Here is a 16,700-nt window from a genome sequence, read left to right as displayed (position 1 = left end):
TGTTTACTGCAGATCTACAAGTGAAATTTACCTGGATGCCTCTGAGTGTTTACTGTGATTCACTGTGCACTCTAACACCTTTCTAACACCAGCCAATAAGAATAAGTAAATGTATCATCATGAATTGCCTCGTCAATTCTTTAAAATCTACATTCTCGATTATATTAGTATAATCAACAATAGTAATGACTCTTTGAGAAATGTTGGTTTGATAAACAGACAGGTTAAAAAAAAACAAAAAAGCAACTCAAACTCAGTTTATGTAAATGTTAAAATAATGTTTTTTAAGCCCAACATTGCTCTGGTTTTTGCATTAGATTCTGATTAACATAAAAATGTGGATTATTATTAACAAACACTCTGGCAGTCTGCAGCTTCTGACTGTCACTGCTTTACAAACGTCCCACATTTTTAGGTAAAACAAAATACTAACATGTTAGGTATCGCAGCAAGAAAGGTGGTGTTTTTGACCCTGCATACTGATGCTAGCGCAGCTCGTGAGCGACAGCTATCGACAGCAAACGACAGTTAGCAGGACAGTCACTCACGGGAGTCAAATACTGTCGATTGCTGAGTCCCATAAGCGGGGGGAAGGGAGGACTGAGGTGCGGGGGAGCGGGCTGGCGAGAGGTGTTAAGGACTCTACATAATATATTATCTTTTAGAGAGGAGATACTGACTGCTAACAAATACTCCACAAAACCACACTTTGAAAAAATCTAAACCATCCCATTAAAAAGGATTGCTGAACTATCTGGTATCTTTCTGACTATTAATTAGAAAAATGTCAAGAGCAGAACATAACCGGCATACTCAATTTGACTTTGTTCTCCTTTTCTTTTAAAGACAAGTCTGAAAACAACATAATCTGTTTTTTTTGGGGGCAGGGGGGCGTACGACCCTGCGAACATTTCCATAAGCACTTCATCTCTTGTGATTCTTCCATCTTGGTCTGGTCACCTTTGTCTTTGAGTATTTCACCGTATCAGAGCCATCTTTCATACAGCCATCGGCCTTAATTTGACAGGTTTAAATTAAGACACGCCATCTGCAGGTCTGACTAAAATATCACCCGATTAATCAGCCCCTCTGTGCTTATACTCTACCACAGACACACATTTCATTATAGTAAAAAAAACAAAAAAACATGTCGCTTAGGAAATGTCCTTTTTGCCTACTTTTTATGTTGATACTGTATAAAAAGTGGATGTTATTTCAAAACCGAATTTGTAGATTTCTTGTCAGACAGCATTCTGTTGCTCAGGTTGTGTTTGTAAAGGATTTTGCGGTGGTGCTTGTCTTTTTACTAGAAGGTCCTGGAATCACGTCTGCCAATCTGTGTGGGATTTATTTATTTTTTCTTCTTCTCTGTTCTGAGTTAAACTGGCTCGCTCCGCGTCTGTGCTGATTTCCAAACGCGTGCACCGCTTTCCTCCCACGGCCCCGGAGAGGTCAGTTGGAAACTCCGAGTTGCCCGTAGGTGTGAATGTGTAACGTCAGGATGTGTGTGCGTTGGCTCTGTGACAGACTGATGTCCTGTCTGAGGCTTCTCTCTCGCGCCCCCACATGCTTGGATGCAGACTTCAGCTCCGCCGCAACCCTCAAGCTGCTTCAGAAAATGGATTTATCTAACAATAAATCGTGCTGGTGGAGAGCTACTGAATGGAGGAATTGCAGCTTGTACCAAATCCTATTCTGTGCTCTCATAAAAAAGATCTTTGAGTTCAAATTGAGTTTACATTTTAACTTGTAATTGTAGTAAGTCATTAAGGAGTTTGGATTGGATGAGAACCTTGCACAATGATAACAATTTCATATAAAATCAGTGTTGAGTTTTTATTTACCACTGTTGCTACTGCTGTTAATACAATATCAGTATTAGTATATATAGTATATTTATTATTTACATATTTATTTATATGGTAATACAAATTAATGTTACCATTAATATTAAATGCTTAAATACACAAACAAGCAAAACGTTCCCTGTTTCAAACTGTCAGTTGCCAGGATAATGTAAGATTTATTTCATGCAACCTTCAAATTCAAACCTTTACACACATTAAAGTTATTAAACCCTTAAACAATTTCATTATTATTATTATTACTGCTTATTATTTTTTTGCTGCAAGTATCTTTGTGGTTCTATTTGCCTGTACCCCCAGGGATCAAGCAGATTACTCATCTCTGCTCTAATCTGGGAAAAACCCAGATGATGTCATGGCTTTGCAAGCCTCTGATTGGTTAATTTAAAACATCTGAGTTTGGAAGCAACTGTGAACGCCTTGATGTAAAGGGAAGAGACGGTGATTCCAATCAGGAAATTTTAGGTTGAGGTTTACGAGGCGCCGTTTGTAAAGTCACGCAGTGAAAAATGAAAAGCCGCAATTTATTTAATCTGTCATCCGAGTGAGAGAGAAAGAGAGAAAACCGGGGTTCATTTTTCAAAGCCATATTTTCACAATGTTGTTCATTGATTTATGAATTGCCACAGTTTCAAACAAAATATTTAGTTAGCAATATAAATATTCAGCTCAACACTAGCTATTTAGTTCTAAGTTTGGAGCTAAATATTCGTTTCGAAGTGTGTTTAGTGTGTACCTAAATGAAGAGAGTGGGTTTTTTGTACATTAATCAAATATTTCTTTCTGATGCAGGATAATGAAATAACAAAACGCAGCAGCACAGCTATTAATCTGAAGTCAACATTTGAGCAAGTCAACATATCAGCAACCTTGAAATGTTTCCTCTCTTAATTTGATCATTTCCTTTTGTTGTTCAGTGCTAGCATTTTTTTTTTGTTAGTTTTGTTTTTGTTGCTTCTTTTAAGAGACCCTTAGGCTTTTCTGAGCTGAAGGTGCCAGCTCTGCAGTGCAGGTTGATCTTCGTTGTGATGGGAATACTCCAGGCTGCTGTACCGCATGCAGGAGCAGCCCTGCTCATGCAGGGGCACCGTATTGTTGCGTTTGTTAATTTTCCCGTGAAGAGGGCTTTGTGAGAGCGGTAGCCATTGAAAAGAAAAGCAAACACTGATTCGACTGGATAAATCATCATGCTTCTCCCGCAACAGCGTCGAGAAAATGCTGCACAGTTGCTATGGAGCCCTCTGTTGCTAAGCAATGGCTTGATTATCAGTTTTTTTGTTGTTGTTTTTTTTTTTTTTCACATAAGAGGTGGCATTTTCTTTGCTGCCTAGAAAAGTTGTTTTCAGAAAGGTTTTTACAATTGACAAGATATGTGTCACTTTTGTCATTTAAAGAGAAATGGACCTTTACTCCTTACTGATTATTCAAATGCACCAAACTTGAATGCACAAACAGTTACCATGACGGTTTTCAATGACAAACGGCAGTTTTAGAGAAAATTACCTCTTTGTCCAGAGAGGTCATTAAGACCCTTTTGTCTGACTGTTATCATAGCTGATGAGTTTTATCTAAATATCTACAGTATGTCATGTCTTGTGTGTTGTGATTAATTTCACACACAATGGATGGAGTTGGGTGGCAGAAGGGATTCTGTTCTTTTAGCCAAAAACAACACCGTTGCCACATGTAGTGCAAACAATATCCTCTTGATTGTAATTAACAGCCTATATTTCAAGTATGCGTGCACACACACATAGAAAATATACAGTGAGAAGTGTTTGTGTTCTGGATGACGTTCATGCAGTCTGATTGTCAAGACCTGCTCTCTTCTCTTTACAGATGATAATAAAATGCTCCAGTTAAGGCAGTTTCTTTTTTATGTTATGTTTTTTTTAACAATCACTTCCCAGCATTAAGCATATATGGTGCTTGATGTGAACTGCCGTTACAGCAGAAAAACATTAAATAGGGCAGCCTGACTGTCCAGTATATACATCAGTTGTGGTTGTCTGCCCCGGAGCAGCATAAGACTGTCAGGCTGAAAGCTAAATGTGGCGACACATTGTTGTAGTGGAGGAGACAGCATGCACAGACACTGGCAAAGAAGGAGAGGACAGCAGGGCTGAACAAATCCAAACTGTCAACCAGGAGTGAAAACATTATGACAGGATAAACGACCAACCTTTCCTTTTTTTTCTTTTAGCTGAACTCTGTTATTATAACTATTAGGTACCCAGTCACTGTATTCTTGCATCCAACTTTTTTAAAAAGTCAGTTGACTAATTTTAGCTTCTTTGTTTCATGTTGTAAGGTGTTCTAGGAGGTAAAATACTTAAAATTTTAACTCTAGCTAGAAAAGCTATCTAGACTGTCAGCATACACCAGTCTTATCAAGCTGTTTTCATACTGCTGTAACCATTGGAGGTAAAATATAATTCATAAAGTTGCACTGGGTTAGCTAGACTTTATGTTGTTGAAGGCCATTACAGAATAAAAGGCAGCCTTTTTTTTATTACCGCTTTGTAGAGCATGCTTGGGTGTTAGTGTGGCCATTTCATCCCAATCAACTTCTGGTACGTACTTGTAAAACCAACAATTGTTTTATATCTACGAACTTCACCTTTGTGTATCAGTTTATTTAATCATGAAAAGACTAAAGTCTTGTCTGTAATTTAGGATTACTCACTTAAATTACAAGATTGTAGTTCTGATCACCATTTGAACCACTGTTTTCACATACAAGAGAATATGACCAAAACAATAACAGGCAAACTTCTGGAAGATATTATTTAATGGAGTCACAGTAGTACATCTTCTTTAGGCTTTGACTAGGTTTGAGAAATTTACTGTAAATCAAAGTCAGTACGAAATGTCCTCAAGCAGCAAGAACTGATGCATATTGGACAGAAACATCCTGCTGTAGATGTATGTTCAGTCCGATCGTATAAACATATTCAAATTTATTTACATACACTCCACTCCTGGGCCGCACTGTTGCCTTGCAGCAAGAAGGTCCTGGGTTCGATTCCTGGCCTGGGGTCTATCTGCATGTTCTCCTTATGCATGCGTGGATTCTCTCCGGGTACTCCGGCTTCCTCCCACAGTACAAAAACATGACTGTCAGGTTAATTGGTCTCTCTAAATTCTCCCTAAGTGTGAGTGTGTGTGTGCATGGTTGTTTGTCCTGTCTGTCTCTGTGTTCACCCTGGACTGGCGACCTGTCCAGGGTGAACCCACCTCTCGCCCGAAATGTTTGCTGGAGTTAGGCTCTGTTAAAGAAAATAGAAAGAGTTACAAGAGTCCCTCATGTAGCTAAAAACCTCCCCCGCTTCTGTACTTCACCATTAGAATTCCTTACAGTTTTTCTTAAAAAATGTAATTGTTTTTAATTTTCATTGGACCACAGGACATGTCTCCAAAGAGAATCTTTATTCCTGTGTGGATTATCAAAATAAATGTTTTCCCTTGCTTCTTGATTAATGGCTTTTCAGCCCATGTCAGTACAGAACTCACAGTTAACATCTCTCCCCAGCTTTGGCCAGCATGTTTTAAGGTATTTTGTTCATCTTGTGGTGAAATTAATGCTAAACAGCATTAATTTCTGGGACACAGAGTCTCTCTCCCTGCTCAATAGTATGATGAATAGACTCTCCAGTGGCAAACTGAGTTTTTATTTATTTTTTTAAATTATCGCCAAAGTCAACCCAGACATGTGGAGGTTCACATTTATCTTTTTGATATGTTCAATTATGTCACAAAACCTGCAATATGTCTCTTTTTATGTAAACAGCTGGTTTTACTTCTATTCTCTCTTAATAATAGTTGCTACAAAATATAATTAGGGTGAGCACATAGAATGCATTTTGTTAAGGGGTCTAATATTCTTCAGCGGAATCCTCTAATAAACCAATTTTAACACCAGTTAGATTAAATTTAGTTGTCAACATACATCCTCAGCATTATTACTGCTGTGATTCATTTCTGCTAAAAAAAAACTAACTGCGGACAGTTTTTGCTCACAGCAGGCATGTGAGAATTGGAGTGACCAGCCTATAGCGCCACTCCTTGTAGGCATCAAAGACCTCACAGTGCAAACTTTAATTTGATTAATGGAAAATTCCCCTCGATTGTTGTCACCGTGCCCAGCTAACCAAGAGCCACATACGGCAAACGCTGGTATACAATGAAAGAATTGCTCATTGTGTTTTCTCACTGTGTCTGTTGTGCTGCAGTCTACCACATCTATTTCCAAAGCTCAGTCTGAAATCTGCTTGCAGCTCCTCCTGCTGAGACGTTGGCCGGCGTCCGTCAGAAAAACCGGGGCATGTTGACACATTTGGTGTCTTCCTGGGGAAAAAAAGAAATGTCGCTGAGAGCGTTTACACCCTATTTTAGCTATTGTTCACCAAAAATGCTCTTTGCCTCGGGACGTTGCATCCTCTTTAATTTGGCGACATTTATCTGCCGTAGGGATTCTAACTCCAGGAAAATGGGCACATCAAACATGGAGTTTTGAAATATTCCTTTTTTTTTTCAACTTGCAGATACAAACTCTGGTAATGGTTTTATTTTGGAATTGCCTCTGTTTTACAGAAGTGGAGCTGAAATATGCCAAAGCACCAGCGGTGAGATTCGAGGCTCTGTGTACGCACTTTGACATCTCAGGGAAAAACTGCTATTGTTGCCTTTACAAAGTGTGATGGTCCACAGCGCTACTTAAGACAAAGCTTTAGAACATTTAGTGAAAACAAAAAAAGTTAGAGTAGAACTGGGCCAGAGAGGGAGGGAGGGATTGCAGTTTTCATTGGCGATGAAAGTTTGATCAGGATAAACAAAGCAATTAAATTACTTCTGAGACACTCCGATCAATTGAATACTTTATAATAATAACAAAAGTGTTTACTGTAGTAATTAGGGAGTTATTGGTTACAGCACAATCCGAATTATTTTATTGATCCAAAACCTTATGGTCATAAACATCAAGAGGATCAAGACTTCACTGAGCGCCAGTGTTCCAGCAAACCCACTAAAGCAATGGTAAAAAAGTATTCACGCTCTTAAATCCGTCAATCCTCAGAACCCCTTCCAGAATATCTGTGGGTCTTTTGGCTACTTTTCAGATAATGTTTTTTTCTACATCCTGTCATTGTGTTGGTAGGTTTGTGATTGTGTAATAGTCTTTTTTTCAGATGTTCTAAGCTTTGGATATTGGTTTGCCAAACCAATCCTTCTTTAAGCTTCACCAGAACTTCAATTTCTATTTCTTTCACTTTAAATTATCTGCTACTCTGTTAGTTTGGAACATATGATCCCCCAAAAATACAGTTTGGTTGTTACGAGACATAATGTAGAGAAGACCTTTGATACCCAATGGGCTCTTTGCACCTGCCGCGCTGACATCACAACCACATGCGCAAATGCGGCTCTCTTTTTTCCGCTTTGAGTTACCATGACAGCTAGAAAAGACAAAGTCTTATTTCAGACGCAAATAAAACAATACTATGAACATTGCTAATCCTAATATAATGGGCTTTTAAGTTTTCATGGATTTCCAAGCGGTCCTGAATTAAGAAGACGGTGGTTTGTAAATATTCGTCGCTACCAGTTAAAGCTAACGCCGCACAGCAAAGTTTACAGCCTTCACTTCACTACGGATCAACTTCTTCAGCCTAAAGCAGAAGGTAAAGGAGCCTCCTGTGTTATTTCCATGTATTCAGCCTGAAAGAGCGAGTGTACGGGAACGAGAGAGCAGACCAGAGCCAGACAGCCAAGCTACTGATCTGCCTGTACACACTGCTGTAAACACTGTCCTGCTTCACAAGAAGCATGCAAAACTAATAAAGCGAAGTAACACGGAGACCTTAAGGAACACGGCCATATTTTTCTAAAAGCAACAACTCTGAACCTGAACAGTCAGCTGAACTAGAACTCCGACACCAGAGCTGCTCTACTGTTAAGCTATGGGCTTGTTGTTCCTCAGGCTTCAGAAGCAAAAAGCCTGAACCGTAAAATCCCCGTTACTTGGTCTCTGACACTAACGACAATAAACCACGTAATATACTTGAACATAAGGTAAAAACATTGTCCGTTAGAAAGGATGAAAAATGCTTAGATACTTAAACAGCACATTTTTACAAGACATTTTTACAAGAAAAATGTCTAGCATAAGCTAAAGCTAATGTTAGCCACAAAGTTTAAAGAAAGTAAAACTCACCTTCGTATCTGTGTATAACGAGGCGAACATCTTAAAACCTTTCTCCAGATTATTGTCGGGGCTTCGGATCGATGTTCATCATTAATTGTTACCTTGGACAAGCCCTGCAAACACCCAGTGTGAAGTGCCTTTTTCAGTAGATCGGAAACGATCGAGCCGCTTTTACCCGAACCCGGAAGCTGAGGTGCAAAGAGCACTTGGCTAGTATATTATATTTATACTAGCCAAGCTTCCTCAGCTCTCTAATCATGTGCCCTCACCCATTTGCAAAGTTCGCCACATAATAGCTTTAAAATGTTTTTTTGTTTTTTTTTTTGTATACAGTATATATATTTATTTGTTTGAATTTTTTAATATGATGAATAAATTGACTGATTTGAGCAGTGTTCAGTAAGTTAATCACTTGTTATGTTTTTATGAGAATGATTTTCAGACAGGCAGATGCAGAGTAAACCCGGTGGCCTTTGCGGGGTCCTGGCCTGGTGGCGTCATTAAGGAGACCGTTTCAAGCATGGAAACTACTGCATGCTGAGCCATTTCTCTAAGCCACATTCAGCTTCTTGATGGCCATGGATCAGTGAGCGTTTTAATTGCATGAGGTGTTTGAACCCCTGCACTCTCTATTCAAAACCAGGAGAATATACACTGAGACTGTGACTATTTGGTTGTATGGATATTAGATGTTGAACCCATATTTAAAAGACAGCATATAATTTAGTTTGTGAGCACATTTCATTGTTATCTGAGCATGACTGATGAGGCTCCGCAATTTAATGCATAATTTAAATAAGCTAATTAGTCATCAAACCAAATAATACTAGATATTTACCAACAGTAGTGCTCATTCAGGTCCTATTTTCCACAGGGAATTGTGCTTAGAGCTCCATTCTGCTGCTAATTCTATCCAGACATCCTAAATATGGCTGTGTGTTGTTATAACAGCTTCAGACAATATAGCCAGTGAGGGTGAAAAGCAGCTTGGACTTCATTTGTAGTCATGTCCTATATTCAGAATACAGTCCTGCAGACTTATAATGCATCTCTAGGGAGGATAGCTGAGCTGATAAGGGTAATGTTGGTAATTTTTTTTAATGCACTAGCTTTAAATTTCTGTACCTCTTTAACAGTGTTTTTTCCCCCCACCATAAGCTACTTTTCGTTTGTTTTCTTTTGCTTCTCCCAAAGCTTTGGATATTAAGACAATTCAAAGGAGAAAAGATCAATATGCTGTAATCTGAGAGAAAATAATTCTGAACTTTAATGGCGTGATCATTGACATGAGCATCAACTGATTAGATTTGATTCATGACAGTTCATGACCGTCTTTGCCGTGTACTGATTTACAAATTACAGTGCCTTGCAGAAGTATTTGTCACCAGTAGCTTTTCTCCATTTTGTTTTGTTAAAATCAGAAACATCGATATGTTTTATATTGATTTTATGGGCTAGATCAACACAAAGCAGACTGTATTTGTGAAGGAGAAGGGTATGCTGTTTTCCAGGGGTTTTTTTTACACACACAATCTGAAAAGTGTGGCGTGCTTTTGCTTTCAACTCCACTTATTCTGATAATACTACATAAAAGCAATTTTAACCAACTGCCTTCACGACAGTTATAAAGATGATTAATGATTATTCAACATCTTGAAGACAGAGGTACACAGCTGAGAAGTCAGGGAGAAAGTTGTAGAGATGTTTAGGTTATAAAACAATATCCCAAGTGTCAAACATCTCCTACAGGACAGGTCAGGTCATTAGTCAATAATGTGAAAAGCGTAGCAAACCAGAAAAGCAACCGCAATATATCTGTTTCACAAACTCGCATCTTGATTAAATTCATCATTCAAAGCTCCAGTCCTCTCGGAGTTGCCGTATAATGCATATGCGCTAACTCCTCTTGCATGAGAGCCGCTCCTGTGTTGTTTATGATTCCCATAAAAATGCCATTTTCTACTATAAAGACAAGTTACATTATGGGAAAATCCTGATTCAGCTCTGCCACACTTGCTATGCACTTGTGTACTTTCTGTTTTGGGTGTCAGCGCTTTGTGTTTTGCGGCCTGATCAGGCAAAGTGAAGGTGACAGTGGAAGCGAAGAGGAAGGGAGGAGCGGGGGAAAGGTGCTCAGGCATATGCACAGAAAAGAAAAAATTAATGATTCGCACAGAGAAGTCGCCGAGAGTGACAGACAACCAAATACTCTCGTTCTGACTTCTTTTTAAACGGAATGTCAGGCATTAAAAAAATATTATATATTTTCCTGGACTTGTCCTTTAGTCAAAGTTACTTACTTTAAACAACTAAATCTACTTGTGGTGGGATGAGGTAAACTAACTATTACTAGTCATCGCACTATTGAACACAATAGGCTTTCTCACATCCTATAAACTCATAAACTTGCATTCACTCATTGTTTTTCCTGTTAATATTAATACAGAACACAGCCGCACAACGCCTGCACTCGCTGGTTGTTGGGTACACGGACACTGTGAATGGATTACACTTGTGAACACCGAGTTGTCTGAATACTGAAGTGGACTGAGTGTTGTTGTATACTTTGGAGAGTAATTGTGCATAACTGCTTACATATCTCGCAACACATACTGTAATTATGAAGATGAGCAATGGTTGCTCGTCCTGTTCCCTAACATGGGTTCCTAACATAGAAATTAGTACGGATGAGCGCGTTCTCCCTGGGTAATTTGGTGAGCTTCTGAGGGTGATGCATTTCTCATACGGCGCTTTGTTCATGTTGCCTGGGTCTTACCCCAGACGAAGCAGCTGTTGGGGTGTGGTTGGACAGAGGTGGTCTTATACCAACACTTTACTAGAACTCACAGGGAAGATGATTGTTCTTTCATAAAATATCTGGACTGAGTTATGGTGTAAAAGTATTTACATCCCAGGAACTTTGTCATATTTTGTCACAGGCAGGTCAGGGATGAAGTTTTTATTTATTTATTTTTTTACTTTATTTGTTTCAGTAAATAACAACAACACATAACTGTGCACATATCACAAAATTTGCCAAGGGGAGCATGAATTAAAACATAATGACAAGAAAATGACTGTCAAAATACTCTTAATTGTACAAATTGCAACATATGTGGCAGAGAGCCTCGTGTCAAAGTAAATTAGCACAACAAATCGTCCAAATGTTGGGAATAAGCCCATATTGTTGTTTTTGCTTTTTGATTAGTTGAAGATTATGTATGTAATTGTAAACATATTCTGTGTTAAAAACAAAAAGAAAGAAAAGAAAAATCAGTTTTTCTCTTCAAAAGTCAGGGAGTCGAAATAAGAATTAAGTTAAAGAATACTGTTTAATACTGCTCAAGTCATCATGTATGGTGGTGCATTCCTGCCAAAAATCCAAAGGAGCTTATTAAGCAATTACAACAGAGCATGTATAAATGGAGAGAGCACAAAGTTCTCACAAGAAAATTGTGTTTAGTGTGCGTATTTGTGAGTTGGGGGTGGGAACCCTTCTGACTGATCTGATTGGCTGGATTTTCCACCAATCAGCCCAGGTGTCCACAATCACCAATCAGGTGACAGTCAGCACAGAACTTGACCTAAAAGGAGAAGAAATAAAGGAGGAGGTAAAGGTGGACGAAGGAAAAGATCCACAGGACAGTGGAGGAAAGGAAAAAATCAACAAACTTTACTTTTTCCTTATCTGCTTATTCTTCGTCCTCTTCTTCCTATTACTCTTGTTGCTCTTTGTCTTCGAAAAAGATTTGCAGCTGTTGCTGCTGGAATTGTCAATTTTTTTTTTTCCACAATACAAGTTTTGAAAACCATGCTTACAAGTGTGTCTCTTTTTCACAGTTAACAGTAATAATCAGCTGAAAACGCTACTTAAAAAAAAAAAATCAACATGTCAAGGTTCATTCTTTGCTTAATTTTCCTTGTTCCTTTGCTCCTTCAGGTCCTCCAGTCATCGTAGGGATGAGCATCAACATAGCCAGTATCGACTCCATCTCAGAAGTAAACATGGTGAGTTGCGTTCTCCTTGGTCTTAGGTCAACCTTGTGTTTGCCCACTCCCCACCCACCACAGGTCACTGTTGACATTATCTGTGTCACTGGGAGGGCCTTATCCACAGCCCTGCTGCCCAGTTGTGAAACTAACCAAAGACGGAAACTAAGCAAATACTTGATCACGCCGTGACTCTGCGAATAAAACTGAAAACATTTCCTTTCGGGGTAAAAGGTTGATTTGCTGGTAACTAGAGAGGCAGGCTGAGCAGAGAAAAATACAATATGGCTGATGTCTAAGAAGTGACGTCACTCTGTCTGACAGCTCTTCTCTGATGAGGCAGAGTTCATTCCTTCCTTTCTTCCATTTTCTCCTTTTTTCCTTCCTTTTCATTCATATTTTTTTCCTGAATTATCCATTAAATTTAAGCGTAGAGCAGCTTATCTACCTATTAATCACTTTAGATCTTTTTATTATTGTCCTGTTTTTATTGAAGCTTCCAAATGTCTCCTTTTTACTATTTTCATTTCATTTTGTGTCTCAGCAATTTATTAAGGGTCTTTTGTTTTTATTCAGAAAGTATTAATTTGTATGAAGGAGTATTAGGGTCTAAGACTAAGAGATTTTTTTTTTAAATATGACAATAAAGTCCTAATATCAATAGAATAAATATTTCCAGAAGTTGTAAAATTACAAGAAAAAAGTTACTTTAATGAGAGCAGAACTTCGTTTGAGTTATGAAGAGCTCAGGCTTGTGACTCGTCTTTGAAATAGACGTTTGTCGTTTCCACTCCTGCTACTAATCTGGAGTTAAAAGACTTAAGAGAAATTGTAATAAAATTACTTCATTCTTCAGAGTATTAACTTATTCTGGTAATATAACTTTATTCTTGTATAATTATGACCTTATTCTCAAAATATTGCGACTTCATTCTCATAACTATGACTTTATTCTCTTAATTATGATTCTAATCTTTGACAACTTTTTTTTTTCTAATAATGACATTATTCTCGAAATGAAAAATAAAATCTTAGCCTGGCCCTACTCAGTTGTAAATGTGGGATTTTAAACCTGAGGATGATCTGTAAATTATATACACTATATTGGCAGTAACTGTTAATCTCTCTGTTAATCTGCTCCTTCTTAAGGAAATAAATGAACAGAGGTTTGTAAACGGATGGGGACGCCCCGGCACTGCAAAACAGATGATGCACATTTTCATTTTTTGTGTTTATATTTCACAGGACTACACCATCACAATGTATTTCCAGCAAAGCTGGAGAGACAAGCGTTTGGCCTACGGAGAGCTGAAACTAAACCTGACTTTGGACAACCGTGTAGCAGACCAGCTGTGGCTCCCTGATACTTACTTCCTTAATGACAAGAAATCCTTTCTTCATGGAGTGACGGTGAAAAACCGAATGATCCGACTGCACCCTGATGGCACCGTCCTATACGGACTAAGGTAAGAGCAGGAGAATCGTTTGGGTTTCTTACTCATGTAACCCACATTGCGTTCAAGGATTAACAAGATTTTAAATAATCAGAATTAAAATTTATCCAAACAGTTCTTAAAGTCTAGCTAGGTTCGGCTACTGGAGGAGATGGCAATTTGTAAAGCACAGAGACAGTAAGATGGTGCAAATTGGTGAGTTGTATTTAGTATTTACAATATATATACACATTAGTCCATAGTTTAAAGGAAAAAACAAGTTAAAGTTCCTTATACCAAGGACGTCCACCAGTCTTTGTTGATGATGAAAAAACCCAAAATAATCCACTTCCTTCAATGGGGACTTGAGCTGATCCTCCAATTAGTTCGGAAGAATGTTCCCAGATAAGTCTTGTGTTTCTGGATCCTGCTTATTTTAGCTCGCCAGTCTGGTCAGTGAAACCAGACAATCCTTGCTATTGTCAAGATCCCTCTAGCCACTCCTTGCGCGAGGGATCTGCAACGCACCTGGCCAGTTCCTTCTTGACTAACCGTGATTCTTGCAACGCTTGGTTGAGTAATCACCCGGCTGCACATCAGAGTCCCACAGCGGTTCTGCCTAAGCTGCGATTTGCAACCATATAAACTGTGCTATCAATTTAGGACGCTGATGTGCAGCTGTCGCATGACGTCAGAGTCACGCGAGAACACTATTGTTCTCGCCTGGTTGGTGTTAAATAAATTAAAGGGGAAGAGGAAAACATTTAATTAAACCTTTTTTTCTTTTTAAATAAATCTAACAAAATGGAAAATAAAATAAATAAATTAAACCTAATATAGAAAATGATCCTGGTTACACTCAGTTAATCATGCAAACTATATCTCTGCCCAACACTTCTAAAACAGCAACAATGAGAAGCGTTGTTGTGATGAGGCGCTGAAGGCGGAGAGTCGGAAAGAATAGGAGCTTCTTAAAGAGACAGAGGCCAATTTCAAGGCTTACACTACAAAGTCAGATTCCTTTTAGGTCATGTTAGAGCTGTACAACATTTTTATAATAACTGAAGGTAACATGCTTACTTGATTGTGCTATAAAATGGCACCACGTGTCTGAAAAACGCATATTACCGCTCCTTTAAGAACTGATGGGATTTCCCTGGTGTTTGTCAGAATTTGCATTTTTGATAAGCTTCTTGCATTACTTTTTGCAACATTCAACATTGAAAGGACATGTGCAGGACAATACAGTATAGAAAAAAAGGCAAAGAAAACTATACCGATTAGACAAAGAGTCTCTTAAAATCATGTATTTAAGAAGCAGGGAAAAAAAACACTCCAGACCTGATACATGAAAGATGCATCGTCCTTCAGTTTCAGCTACTTGTTCATACTTTTTTGTGCTAAAGTGTTTTAGCATCCAAATTATGTTTATTTTGTCTTTTTTTTGTTATCGATTCAACTAATAAATGGGAAGAAACTTAGAAAAAGGTGATGGTCAGAGTTTGCCTGTCATACTTTTTGTTTTGTTTGACCTCTGACCTACCACTTCTTAGTTTGATCCCAATTTTCATTCCAAGGACAATAGCACACTCAGACTCAGATAAACTAAGTCCTAAAAATCATATAAATATTGGCCATAAAGCAAAAAAAACTGACAGGTTCATTGACAGTAGTTTAGAATCCAACTTAAAATGAAGGGATTGTGAAATTATTCCTATATTTGCATCAACTCGTAATGAACTTATATTTTAGTTTTTACAGACAAAATATTCATTTTTGATGTATCAAATGAGCAGGATTTTAAAAAATATTTTATAAATATTATACCAGAGCTGATCAAGGGAAAATGGTCAGATTCAAATTACTGACCGATGAATTTCTTTTGACTAAGTGAATTATGTCTTTGTGACTGATTCTTGCTAGAAAGTGTTGGGAAGTAGCATTTAAATTTGGATCTGTGCCTTAAATTGACAAGACACTAAATCATTCCTTGAGTTTTGGAGCCTTATTCAATGCTTAAATGAATAATATATCTATGATAAGTGTTCTACATAAAATCAAACATAAAATTCCACTAAAAATAAATCAAACAGCAGCCAAAGTGCAAAGAAAAGAAACAAAAAAACCCATAACGTTACACCCTGCTGCTATCGATAAAGATCACTGAGGAAGATTAACAATTTTTTTGCTGGAAATAAATTAAAAGAACAATTTTACATGATGAATGGAGAAATTTGCACAAAAACTTAATGATTTCTTACGTGAAATTCTGATTTGACCTCATAATTTCAATATCAACCACGAGGCAATCTTGTTCTACGATGCAGTCTATGTCTCGGAGAAGCTCACAAAGCTTTAATAATTCAGGAAGTTGAAGTGTCTGAGAAAAAAAAGTATGGATACAGGAAAAATGTTTCATGCATGCTGAGATACACTTCACCTTCCTCTGACCCTAAGTAAGTGGTTGTACTGTATCACCAGAATTTAGAAAGGGTACATTTCAATTAATAGTGCAAAAAATGTAAGAATTTTATCTAATAAAAGCTATAGATAGTGCAGAATGAGAGTAAGAAGAACACATTGACATCACCTGTGGCTGTGGAAAGAAGAAAAAAATCATCATCCCTGTTTGTATGCATGTTTGGCCCCAGGACAGGATGAAAAATGACAGATATATATTTGGCACTAGCAAGCAGTCTTTAAAGTATTATTTTTAAAGCAAAGGGTCCGCTAACGTGAGTCTAGATATATACTCAGTGTTTCTAGAAGAACGAAAGGCACACTCCGTGCACACATCCACTGACCCTGAAAGCCTAAAAAGGGAGTAAAATCGTCAGCGCCTCTCAGATCATTCTGACAAAGCAGACACTTAGGTCAACAGCAAATGTGAACAGCGGCACCCGTCGAAATTCCCACGGGGTGTTAAAAAAGTTAGATCACTTTCGCTGGAAATCAGGAGTGATTGTTTTTTTTTTTGTCAAAGTCAGCTCACTTTAATATGGTACTGTGATTAATGCAAAGAAGCTGGTGATGTGTTTTGCTTCAGCTCTTTATACTCTTTAAGTATAAAGAGCTGTGGCAAAGTTCAGATTACGTTTAGGTGTGTAATGGCATTCTAGGATATAAAATGGAATGACAGTGCTAGCTTACTGTATGGCAGTTAACAATGTTAGCTAACATAAAGTAAGATAACTTTACTTTCTGTAA

General features: G+C 38.0%; 1 protein-coding gene across 1 annotated transcript in view; it reads left to right on the top strand.

Moving 5' to 3' along the window:
- gabrb4 (gamma-aminobutyric acid type A receptor subunit beta4) overlaps positions 1–16,700 on the top strand; it is a 64,137-nt gene that overhangs the window by 24,687 nt on the left and 22,750 nt on the right. The window contains exons 3-4 of the mRNA XM_028030635.1: positions 12,011–12,078; positions 13,306–13,526. Coding sequence (XP_027886436.1) covers positions 12,011–12,078; positions 13,306–13,526 — 289 coding nt within the window. The remainder of the gene's footprint in view (positions 1–12,010; positions 12,079–13,305; positions 13,527–16,700) is intronic.

Source organism: Xiphophorus couchianus, chromosome 11, assembly GCF_001444195.1.
Source record: "Xiphophorus couchianus chromosome 11, X_couchianus-1.0, whole genome shotgun sequence".
In the NCBI taxonomy this organism is placed as follows: domain Eukaryota; kingdom Metazoa; phylum Chordata; class Actinopteri; order Cyprinodontiformes; family Poeciliidae; genus Xiphophorus; species Xiphophorus couchianus.
Note: the sequence above shows the minus strand (reverse complement) of the source record. Positions and strands in the feature narration are given on the sequence as shown.